The sequence below is a fragment of the Salmo salar genome, chromosome 11, assembly GCF_965601325.2.
Source record: "Salmo salar chromosome 11, fSalSal1, whole genome shotgun sequence".
Lineage (NCBI taxonomy): Eukaryota > Metazoa > Chordata > Actinopteri > Salmoniformes > Salmonidae > Salmo > Salmo salar.
The window spans coordinates 8735427-8748295 of NC_138301.1; the positions used below are offsets into that span (position 1 = coordinate 8735427).

The 12869-nt window shown below is 41.0% G+C and overlaps 1 protein-coding gene across 1 annotated transcript; it reads right to left on the reverse strand.

The window, feature by feature from the left end:
• Positions 1-653: 653 nt before the first annotated feature.
• Positions 654-8429, reverse strand: LOC106561917 (oxidoreductase HTATIP2-like). Its single transcript, XM_014126288.3, has 6 exons — positions 8175-8429; positions 7266-7455; positions 3025-3132; positions 1656-1793; positions 1458-1519; positions 654-1161 (listed from the first exon to the last, which is right to left on the reverse strand). The coding sequence occupies exons 2-6, from the start codon at positions 7452-7454 to the stop codon at positions 945-947; spliced, it is 714 nt and encodes a 237-aa protein (XP_013981763.3). The 5' UTR covers position 7455; positions 8175-8429; the 3' UTR covers positions 654-944.
• Between the last annotated feature and the right edge of the window lie 4440 nt (positions 8430-12869).

Genomic DNA, 12869 nt, shown 5'->3' on the forward strand with positions numbered 1-12869 from the left:
GGTTCAATTACATGCTTAGCAAACAAAAGTGATCAAAGACAAGTCAGACATATTGCCTTAAAATCCCTCTCCAATGGTTCAGTCTTGTGGAAAATAAACTCTTGCTTCAAGTAAGTGCATCATTTTTCAAAGTGGTTAAGGATGTGCTCTTACATAAAATAGCATGAACGTTGTAGGCTGGATGGAAGAGCTTCTACTAACTAAACCGTTTTGAGGAGTTAATGGACCCAGAACAATACATTTCCCTCTTCACCTAATATATTAAACCGATTCTAGCCTCTGCCAGTCGGTTTCCTCTTCAGCCAACTCCTTGTTGACCACAAAAATAGCCTGCACTCGGAAAGACCACTTGGGATACAAAGACAACAGAGAAGGCATATTTCAGTATTCATAATTACATCATCATTTCCCAATCATATCTTATTTGCATTACCCATGAAGAGCTTTAAAAATTGCACTTTTCATAAGGAAATATTCCCCTTTGGACTCATTCCCAGAGAAACCGAGCTAGAGCTAGCTACCGTGTTGACTATCATGGTTGAAAGGAACCTCAAGTTGAAGCCAACGAAGCTTTGAATGCTTAACCATGTGCTCTGCATTGCTCTAGAAATTCAACTTTATACTTGTCGTCATCCCTCCATGCTTTCAAAGGGAGTTGTTAGTAGAAAATATATTGTCATGAAGAAGCACCATCACATGAAATGGCAGTAGCACAACACACTTCACTGTCAGTCTCTGGCTGAGTTCCCAACACTCAAATTTACTCAAGACATTTCCTTCATTATCACTGATGGGTGAAAGGACTGGATAGGGTTTCCCTTGACGTTGCTCTCACATGTCATGTCCAGACAGATCAGTGGCGGTATAACCACATCAGTGGTTTATGGAGGAAAGGGGATGAGGAAATGAAGCTATTGAGACACACCTTCCCTGTTCACTGTCCCTCATTTCTCTGGGGCCTTCCCCAAGTCATAGATGGCTTTATTCTCCAGGATCTCCACTTTATCCCCTGCAGGGATCAGTGTGTTGGCCACCATGGCCCTGGTCACTGATTGGATGGGGATGGACATCGCTGTGGGAAACATGGAGGAAATAGGGCCCAGGACCTTCCTGGCAAACCATTCAGCAGGCCGGCTCTCCTGCCTGTCGACCATCAGCACCCTGGGAGGAAAAACAAGAGAAGAAGAATTCAGTTGTGAGTTGTTACAAGTGAAATAACTTACAGCAATAAACACAGTATCAAAATATCTCAGAGTGCATTTATGCAATGAAACTGAACACTATGCGTTTACATCATGTGATCACTGGAGAAATGTGTATATTGCTAATCATGACGTTGGTGTGAGATATTCACCTATGGTCACTATTTGTTTTGCCATGACTGATAAGGTAATGAACAAGCGAGTCATTTCTGCAAAGGAACATTTTTACTCATGACTAATGCAAATGAGACTTACGCAGGGCGATAGATGGAGTACCTCTCGAAGCCCAACGGTTCAATGTCTGCCTCCACTTGTCCCTGGAGAGGCAAACATTTGCATTAACCAAACAATATACAGCACTTCATCAAATAGCGTTATGAGAGAGGCTGAAAGAGGCCTTATGAAAGGCTATAAATGAGATGTCTTTACTCAGGTGAACATTTTGTGTATTACCTTCACTTTGAGATAGAGAAAACCACTGGTTTTGTCAGCCCCTTTAGAAGACTCTAGGTTGAAGTGTGAGCAGCCTCCTGCCTTGGCGAGCTCCGCTGACTTCAGGACATAGTCATGGTCAACGCGGATGAATCCATCCTACAATGACAGAAAGATAAGAGAAAATATGTGTAGATTAATCTGCATTTGACCACAACATGATCCAAGCAGGTTGTGTATGGTGGGTCGTTCAATGTCCTTTCAGCAAGCCATGACACCCACTATCTCAGATTGTTTCTGGAATCGTTCCTGTAGTTAGAAACATAAGGTAAGAATGTCTGCATCATTATTTTGTTGAAATATAATTTGATCTCTGAGAAATGGAGATGATTGACTGCACCCAAATTGGCCATTTTAATTTATAGGATTCGTATAATAGTCAAATATAGCACCTAACGTCCGATTTAGAACAAACTTTTTTCTAACAATGAGTAAGACATGAGGAATCTAAAGAAATAGTCAAGACACCAACGGACCCCTAACACCCCCACGCCAATCCCAACCCAACAACGACAATATAGTATCAGTTGTCTACGTCAGAGAAGTAGTATTGAGACATTTCTTCATTCTATGTAATGTATTCAGTGAATTTGGTGGTGATTTCTTTTCTCTGTTCAGAGAAATTAGTCATTGAAATTGTTAGGTTTATGTCCCATCCTACATCCTGATATTACCAGGTTCTGACCACTGGCTGGTGCTGTTTCTGCTATTAGGGGATACAAAAATAATAATAATAATAATAATACAACTCCCTTCCCCTCAATGTTAAATGTAGTTTACCCAAATGACTTCAAACCTTTTCACCTAATAGCAGAAACAGCACCATCTCATGGTCAGAACCTGATAATATCAGGATATAGGATGGGACTAAACATAACTTTAATTAATAATTTATCTGAAAAGGGGGAAAAAAAACGAATTCACTGGGAATACATGACATATTATGAAGAAACAAACATACTACTAGAAACATAGTAATTGTCAGACACAGAAAACTGATACTATATACTTGGCTTGGAGTGTCTGTAGGTGGCTTTTCATCATTGGATAAATCATTGTTAGAAAAAAAGTTGGGTCCAAATCAGATATTTATTGAATATTATATGAATCCTAGAAATGAAAATGGCCAATTTGGATGCAATCAATTAGCTGAGATCAAATTATATTTAAATAAAATAATGTTGCACGGATGCTAATCTTATCGGTTTCAAAAAAACAAAACAATTATTTCAGAAATCTGAGATGGTGGGTGTCGAAATCCTCTTTCTTTTCTTATGACCCTGGTGGTACATGTTCACAGGGGTCTCTATATCATTGACCATGAACTCACAGCCCCTGCTTTGGCTTTGGTCGTTCCCAGGCAGCAGTAGCCAACATCATGCCCTTGGAATGCTGCAGCATAGTCATTCAGTTTCTCAAAGTCCACCACCTCCTGCACCTGAAAGAGGACAGAGAACAGGCCAATCTTTATAATGGATGTAGGCTTCTTGTAGGCTTTGCTGTAGTCTGCACACACATTAACGGCATTGAATGTTTAACTTTATTCAAAGCTCATGGTAGGGTGTTTAGTGACACTACAAACAATGGACGCTATACGAGAATTCGACAAAAATAATGAATCATTTGAAAATATAAAATGTGGCAGTTGTTACCCATGTCTAAAAATCCGAAAAGCAAGTGCCGTGCAAAGAATGTTCAAATCTGTGGGAATGTTCAAATTGTTACACTCTTAGTTTTGCGTAAAGCATGAATATTTGTTCATGATACCTTAAATTATTGGGCTTAAATTACTGTAATTATGTATAGCATTTTAACTGAAGAATATTTACTTTTATTTGATTAATCTCTGTTCTACATCAGCCTTAGCCCTTGACCATGACTCCATTACATTACATATAAGAGTCACTGGATGTGTAGTTTTGTTAAGGGCCGCAACGCTCGGTCTGAACATTAACACGCGTCACTTGTGGTACAGTTTTGGAAGCACAAGGACCTTATTTCATATCGGTGAGAAATTATACAAAAATAAATAAAAAAGGTTAAGTTGAAACACCTTTTTATAGGGTTAGGGTTCCCACATGGTCATATTTCCACGTTACAGAGCTTGTTTATGGAAAACAGTGCTAATTAGCTATCTGCGTCTCTGAACCCGTGTGTAAACGGAAGACAGACGACAAACGTGTTGTCACTGACAAATACTGTCGGCTGAAACTGTTAAAACCGGTTAAAACCGTGTAGAGTAAGTGTGTATTTTGCATTTGTGAAATTATTTTGATGTGATATGAAAGTAGAGGGATTTATATTTCTAGAACTGTACCGCAATTGAGAATCGATTCACATTTAGATTGGGTTGTTTTGGCTTCCAGAGCCAATTCACACTTTAAACAGAACATCTAAGGCCCTTGGACTAAGGAGTAACGTTTGGCTCTTTTAGTCCAATATTGGGCTACATCAGCCTTGAAAACAGAGCCGGGCGGCCCTATATGCTCACTACACAAGTTGCCTAGGGCCCCGCAAATTAGGCAAGGGGCCCCGCCTCCCCCTCGTGTCAAAGCGGGTGTCAATGTTTACAACTTCGATGAGAGGATAAAGCGGAACCATCCTTCTGGTCACGAAAAGAGAAGAAAATAAAACACCATGAGAGTGAATTGAGGGAACAGCAATCAGGTAAACTTATGTTGTCTCCTCTCCAAGTTTGATGTCAGCAGATAACAGTAACGTTAAGTTGATGTTCTGTAGCTCGCAGTGCATCTCTCTCTAGTCTGTCTGTCTGTCTGTCTTGCTAACCTATCTGGGCAGTACATCTCTTGGTCTGTCTGTGTCTTGCTTGCTAGCCAGCCACTTCCAGGGCTGTGTTCTGTGACTTTGTACCTGACAAAAGTGAGCGTGAAATACAACTATTTATTACGTTTGATAAACGCCAACTGGCAACAGTGTTTATAAACTGCAGCTCGGAAAAGATGACCGCGTTGCACGTGAACATGCATTCATATGCGCGCACACAAAATGGAACTCGCGCTTTCCAGCAGCAACCTCTGTGGGGACCAGTCCAGACAGTATATGGGCGTGATGGCACTCCTCAGAGGCACACACAACTTTAAAACAAGACAATGATTATCTAGTCTCTCAGTCAAGGTTTAGTTACAACTCTGGACTAATGCAAGATGGAAAGCAATGGATTGACATTGACTGTTGATTTATATATTGAATTTAAAATGTTGATTAGCTGGGTATACTGGGCAATATGGATGCACATTTCTCAGTAAATAATAACCAAGTATTCAGCCAAGCCATAGTATAAATAGTATTTTATTTTTAAGAACGTATAAAAGGAAATCTGGGGGAGCCAGTTTGAATGGGCCTGATGCAGCTGATAAAATAACAATACTATTATTCATCTATAATTTGCAGGTGCTATGCTTAAGTTTATCAGTAGAGGAGATGCTGGATCATCAGCCAGTACAAGCACAGACTCAGTTAATCCACAACCAGCACTAACACAGACACAGTACAGCTGGCTTCAGCAAGTACTAACACAGACCCAGGTGAAGTACAGGCAGCCTCAGCCAGTACTAGCACAACCAGAGGTGTACTGCCAGCGTCAGATACAAGCAGCTCAGACCCTAATAGAACAGTTGCTGCTCCACCAAATGACCCAGCAGATTGGCCCCCAGTCTTAACAGACTTTATGAGGACTGAGTTAGTGCGCTGAGGTCCATTCAAACCAGGACTGGATTGATCTTAGCCTAAAAGGCAAGTCTAGAAGAGGTTTCCATTCAGGCTTATTACAGAGACAGCTGTCAAATGGGGAAAAGATTACCAGGAGCTGGCTTTCATATTCAATCAAAAACAACGCTGTGTATTGTTTTTGCTGTAAGCTTTTTTCTACAAAAGACTACAAAATAATAAAGGAAGGCGTGAATGACTGGTCAAATATCAACGCCATTCTGAAACACCATGAGGGTAGTCCTGAACACACAAACAATATGATTAAGTAGAGAGAACTTGATCTGCTCCTAAGTCTGGGACCGACTCTTGACCAGATACAAATGACAATTTTGGAGGCTGAAAGAAAGAGATGGCGGGATTTCCTTACATGTTTAATAAGTATCACCCAGTCTCTGGCTGAAAGAAACCTAGCATTCAGGGGTTCATCAGACAAACTCTTCCAACCAGATAATGGAAACTTCCTAAGAGGTTGAATTACTGTCAAAATGTTACCCTGTTATGGAAAATCTCAGCAAAATTAAAGATGGAGAGACATGCTCATTATCTTGGGAAGCACACACACAGAATGAGCTGATACAGATTGTGAGTGACAAGATTCTGGAAGCAATAGTGACTCAAGCAAGAGACTCAAAGTACTTCTCCATTATCTTGGACTGTACAGCTGACATTAGTCACCAGGAGCAAATGTCCATTATTCTGAGACGCGTGACTTTAAAGGGAAAGCCAGAGATCAAGGAGCACTTCCCCGAGGAAGTGAATGTTGAGGTTACAACAGGCTTGAATCTTTAAATTCAAACATTCAAATGTTTACACACTTAGTAACATTTAAGATTGTAAGGCAGAAGTGCATTTGTGTAAATGACTGCTTAACTAACTATGAGACATACTTTCTCCATTTCTTCCAGACAGTCCAGATAGGCTGGTGTCCATGCTGATGCTGAAAATGCCCAGGCTGTAGAGGGAACCAAAGTTAATCACACAGCTGTATAGGTTTTATTTGACTTTGAGACATATACCTGCAGCCATTAGACTATAGGCTTATGTTTACATTGTATAGGCAAAGCTAAATTGTATAATATTGTGAGGACTGGACTAATTACCAGGCAGCAGAGCCAAAGCTCACTGTTATATTTGATTATTTTCTACATTTTATTATTTTCTACAATTTCTTATTCATGTTAATATTCACTTATCTAAAGATTCTGTATAAAATATTCTATTCAATAAATATTGTTTGTTCTGTATAGGTCTTCGTATTCTTAGACCGACAGATGGAGCGAACTGTTTTAAAGGAGGGAGGATTGTAGTGGGAGCACTGGGGTGTCAGGTGTGACTGTGGCAATGACAAATGGTTTACATGGCTCACGGGTCAGGTAAGAGGGCCCCATAGCAGAATTTTGCTTGGGGCCCCAGGGAGGTCAGGACCGGCTCTGCTTGGAAATGTCATAGCAATATGACCACCCTATCTTGAGATATTGGACAAAACGTGTTAAATATAATACAGGTGATTTGGTGCCATTATTGACTAGGGATGAACATTGACCTTTTCCGATAACTTGAAAGTAAGATCTCTCAGCGAAGGTAAATCCTGTCCTCATGAAATAAACCGTTCTGTGTTCCTCAGCTTCTCTATGACAGAACAAAGTATAACACCAGAACCAAAGTAAAAAAAAATTATAATATCCTTAACACCTTACTCATGGATGCGTGTTACTGCCAAATAGAGCAGGGAGCAGGGCCCGGTGTCCCAAAAGCATTTCAAGGCTAAATTCATCTTAGAACCCAGGCCCTGCTTGAAAAGACAATACATTGACAATAAGGCAAGTCGCACACCTAACTTACCAGGTTCTCATACGCTTCGCCTTCAAATGTGAGCTGCCGCCTTCCGATGACAGTGATCTTCGAGAAGAGCTTCCTCTCCACAATCTCTTTGAGTAACTCTTTGCCTGTCTCTCCAGAGACACCAAGGATAAAACAACTTTTATTCTTATGTCTGAAGTCCTCTGCCAGTGTTTTCAGGTCGTGTGCCATCCTGAACGACAAAAATAAGACAATGCTTCACCACTGAGGAGAGACCTAATGGTTTGATCGCTGTTTTTTCACAAAAGCAGCATGATACAGCATTTTTTTTTTCTCACTGCACACACAGGTGGGTGGGGTGGGGTGGGGTGGGTATAATTTGTGGAACGTTCAAAAAACTTCGTAAAGTACAAGGTTGCCAACAAACAACGCATACAAAGTAGCATGACCAAGTCACCTAGCTGCCGAATAGGCATCAACTCACCACGTAGCTTATTCTTAATGTTTGTCCATAGTCTACCAGAGACATTTTTCAGAATAAACGTGGCGAGTGAAAACTTAATGAAATAGCCCACTCCCTACTCGGTCTCTTATTCGGCCGCTATACAACTTTGTATGCGTTGTTTGTTGGCAACCTTGTCATTTACGAAGTTTTTGGATCATGTTCCTGTTGGAACGTACCACACATTATACACACCAGGTGTGTGTCACGCCCGACAACGGTCTCTTGACTGCTATCTAACTAGCAAGATAAATAAGGCGATGGACCTGTCTTGCAAGCCTCCCTCAAAAGCAATCACACAGCATTACAACTAGCTGTAAAACAGACCAGTAGGCTACTAGCTAGTACATGCTATAATTCCCAAGCCTAATTGCAGACTGAGTGACATAGTAAACCGTCACGTTAGTTCGAGTACGTTAAGCTAGCGAACGTTAGCTTCTGATTCTCACCTGATGTATATCGTCCGTTCGCAGTTTTCTAGATGGTGTAAAATGGCTGCAATGAGAGTGACCAGAACGGCGAAAAAGCCAATAGCTTTTACCCCCCCCAGCTGCTTTCCAGTAGTTTCATAACAGATCGGCGATATAGATAAACAGATGTGCACATGGAAACACGCATCCGGTTCCTGCTGTCGTTGGTGATATGAATTCACAGTAGAATCGACAAGCCCTGCCTAATACACTGTCAACAAATATTATGTGAAGATAGTACATTCTGAAAAATGTTTTGAATAGTTCTTGTTTTATTGAAACACAAATACATCTGATGCATGTGTTCAATAAGAAGCCTAGCTTTGACAGTTTCATTCTAATCATTGTCATGATTACTCTCCACTTATCAATAGGCTAGGCAGAGGGCAGTAAGGTTACAGGCATTGATACACAGTCACAGTGGCTACTTGTCAGGAGGTACCAAAGAGCATTTGGTAACACTATATTTCTGTCTGTCTTTGTCATATTGTGGTCAGTGTCTTTAATTAAACCACTCATATTTCTGTCATAAAGCTCTATGTGTTGACTATTTTAGTTTAAATTGCAGTTTTGGTTGAATTTGTCCCTCGTCATTTGTATAATGGTTTTGGTAACGTAGCTTTTACACTATATAGACTTCAACGACAAATTAGAGTGACCTGTACTGATTAAATGATTAAACAGAAGAAAACAAATATAGTCACATAAACCATTGCCACAAACACAAACAGAATGGTTTTTCAACCTTTAATCAAGTTTGTTTGATTAATATCGAATCAAATTGTATTTGTCACATGCTTACCGTGAAACGCTTACTTACAAGCTCTTAACCAACAATGCAGTTTTAAGAAAATAAGAGTTAGGAAAATATTTACCAAGTAAACTGAAGGGAAAAAAAACACACAAAATAGCACAATTGGTTAGGAGCCCATAAAACGGCAGCGATCCCCTCTGGCTCCATTCCATTTTCATCTATTTCATCCATTTCCCATGGAGTAACATTACAACAAAAAAATACACAATTGTTAGGGTTAAATTATTATTTATTTATTAATAACTAAAATATCTTATCTTATGCCTATCTTACCTTACATTATCTTATCATACTTACACTACTACTACAAAATAAAACATTTAAATATTTTCAACTCATCAGGTACAGTCCATTCAGTCCTCCCACGCCCAAGCCTTTCTCCTCTGCTCCTGCTCACTTTCTGATGTCTCTGATCAGTCTTCCCAGGGTCTCTCTCACTCCCACAGCGTAAAAGTGAACCCCGCGCTCCAACATATGTGCCAGTCGGTCAAGCAGAGTTGCTCCAGCTCAGGCAGGTGCTGGCCGTGGCAGAGGATCATGGCTTTGTTTCTGAGCTCGTACCTTCAGTACTTCTTGCGCTCCCAGAAACTCGGGCTGTCTGGCTGCACAGGCTGGGGTGGAGTAAACTGTAAATAAAGTAATGATGAGTACATTTGAAATAAAATGTATTAATTTAAAAAGAAAACCAGTGTAGATAGTATGGTAGGTAGAGGTACTTAATGTGTGAGGAGTGTACCCAGGAAGATACTGATGTTCCTCTGTCATCCATGGTACAGACTGGTTAATTTACCCCCCCCCCCCCCCCCAAATATATATATATTTTTTTAAATAAAATGACTGCATTTTCATCTTTTGACCTTCTAGTCATGCAATCTATGCAGCTGACTCAATCACTTTTTATAGCTACTGTTTACAGGCCTCCTAGGCCGTAAACAGCATTCCTCACTGAGTTCCCTGTATTCCTATTGGACCTTGTAGTCATAGCAGATAATATTCAACATATTGGTGGCTTCAATTTTCACATGAAAAAGTCCACAGACCCACTCCAAAAGGCTTTCGGAGCCATCATCAACTCAGTGGGTTTTGTCCAACATGTCTCCGGACCTACTCATTGCCACAGTCATACCCCTAATCTAGTTTTGTCCCATGGAATAAATATTCTTGATCTAAATGTTTTTCCTCATAATCCTGGACTATCAGACCACCATGTTATTATGTTTGCAATCGCAACAAATAATCTGCTCAGATCCCAACCAAGGATCATCAAAATCCGTGCTGTAAATTCTTGGACAACCCAAAGATACCTTTCCAGACTCCCTTTATCAAACCAAGGATGTCGAAGTACAAAAACAATTGAACCACCTAGCTGAGGATCTAAGTTTAACCTTGCGTAATACCCTAGATACAGTCGCACCCCTAAAAACAAAAAAACATTTGTCACAAGGAATGAGCTCTCTGGTATACAGAAAATACCAGAGCACTGAAACAAGCTTCCAAACTGTAAGTCTTCCAACTAGCTTGGAAAGACAGTACAGTGCAAAATCGAAGAGCCCTCACTGCTGCTCGATCATCCTATTTTTCCAACCTAATATAGGTAAATAAGAACATTCCAAAAAAATTTATACTGTTGCAAAGCTAACTAGAAAGCAGCATTCCCCAAGGGAGGATGGCTTTCACTTCAGCAGTGATGAATTCATGAACTTCTTCGACGAAAAGATCATGATTATTAGAAAGCAAATTACAGACTCTTCTTTGAATCTGCATATTTCTCCTAAACTCAGTTGTCTAGAGTCTGCACAGAACCTCCAGGACCTAGGATCAATGGAGACACTCAAGTTTTTTTAATCCTGTATGAATTATTCATAAAAATAGTAATGGCCTCTAAACCTTCAAGCTTTATACTGGACCCTATTCTAACAAAACTACTGAAAGAGCTACTTCCTGTGCTTGGACCTCCTATGTTGAACATAATAAATGACTCCCTATCCTCTTGATGTGTACTAAACTCACTAAAAGTGGCAGTAATTAACAGTAATGACAAATAATGTATACGAAACGCTTCAGTCAGGTTTTAGACCCCATCATAGCACTGAGACCTCACCCGTGAAGGTGGTAAATGACCTTTTAATGGCATCAGACCAATGCTCTGCATCTTTCCTCGTGCTCTTAGACCTTATTGCTGCTTTTGACACCATCGGTCACCACATTCTTTTGGAGAGATTGGAAACCTTAATTGGTCTACACAGACAAGTTATTGCCTGGTTTAGATCTGATCTGTCGGATAGATATCAATTCGTCTCTGTGGATGGTTTGTTCTCTGACAAATCAATTGTAAGTTTCTGTATTCCTCAAGGTTCTGCTTTAGGACCACTATTGTTTTCACTATATATTCTACCGCTTAGTGATGTCACTCGGAAACACAATGTCAACTTTCACTGCTAGGATGCGGATGACACACAGCTGTACATCTCGATGAAACATGTCGAAACCCCAAAATTGCCTAGCCTGGAAGCCTGGTATTAGACATAAGAAAGTGGATGGCAGCAATTTTTTTACTTTTAAACTCGGACAAAACAAAGATGCTAGTTCTAGGTCCCAAGAAACAAAGAGACCTGCTGTTGGATCTGACAATTAATCTGATGGTTGTACAGTGGTCTCACATAAAACTGTGAAGGACCTTGGCATTACTCTGGACCTTGATCTCTTTTTTATGATATCCAATTGGTAGTTACAGTCTTGTACCATCGCTGCAACTCCCGTACGGACTCAGTAGAGGTGAAGGTCAGAGCCATGCGTCCTCCGAAAACACGACCTTGCCAAGCTACACTGCTTCTTGACACACTGCTCGCTTAACATGGAAGCCAGCCGCACAAATGTGTCAGAGCAAACACTGTACAGCTGGCGAGCAAAGTCAAAGTGCATGTGCCCGGTCCGCCACGAGGAGTCACAAGAGCACGATGGGACAAGGACATCCTGGCCGGCCAAACCCTCCCCTAACCCAGATGATGTGGGCCAATTGTGCCCCGCCTTATGGGTCTCCCGGTCGGCTGCGACACAGCCTGAGATTGAACCCGGGTCTGTAGTGACGCCTCAAGCACTGCAATGCAGTGCCTTAGACCGCTGCTCCACTCGGGAGGCCCACTGATCTCTCTTTTGATGAACATAAAGAATATTTCAAGGACAGCTTTATTCGATCTTTGTAACGTCGCAGAAAACAGACACTTTGTCCAAAAAGTATGCAGAAAAGCTAATCCATGCTTTTGCCACGTCTAGATTAGACTACCACTATGCTCTACTCTCCGGCTACCCGGATAAAGCATTAAATAAACTTCAGTTAGTGCTAAACATGGCTGCTAGAATCTTGACTAGAACCAAAATATGTGATTATATTACTCCAGTGCTAGCCTCTCTATCGTCTTAAGGCTAGGGCAGATTTATTTTTTACTGCTAACCTACAAAGCATTACATGGGCTTGCTCCTACCTATCTCTCCGATTTGGTCCTGCTGTACATATCTACACGTACGCTATGATCACAAGACACAGGCCTCCTTATTGTCCTTAGAATTTCTAAGCGAACAGCTGGAGGCAGGGCTTTCTTCTATAGAGCTCAATTTTTATGGAATGGTCTGCCTATCCATGTGAGAGACGTAGACTCGGCCTCGACCTTTAAGTCTTTACTCAAGACTCAACCAGTGGGTCCTATGATTGAGTGTAGTCTGGCCCAGGAGTGTGAAGGTGAATGGCAAGGCACTGGAGCAACGAACTGCCCTTCCTTTCCTTGCCTGGCTGGCTTCCCTCTCTCCACTGGGATTCCTCGCGTCTGACCCTATTACGGGGGCTGAGTCACTGGCTTACTAGT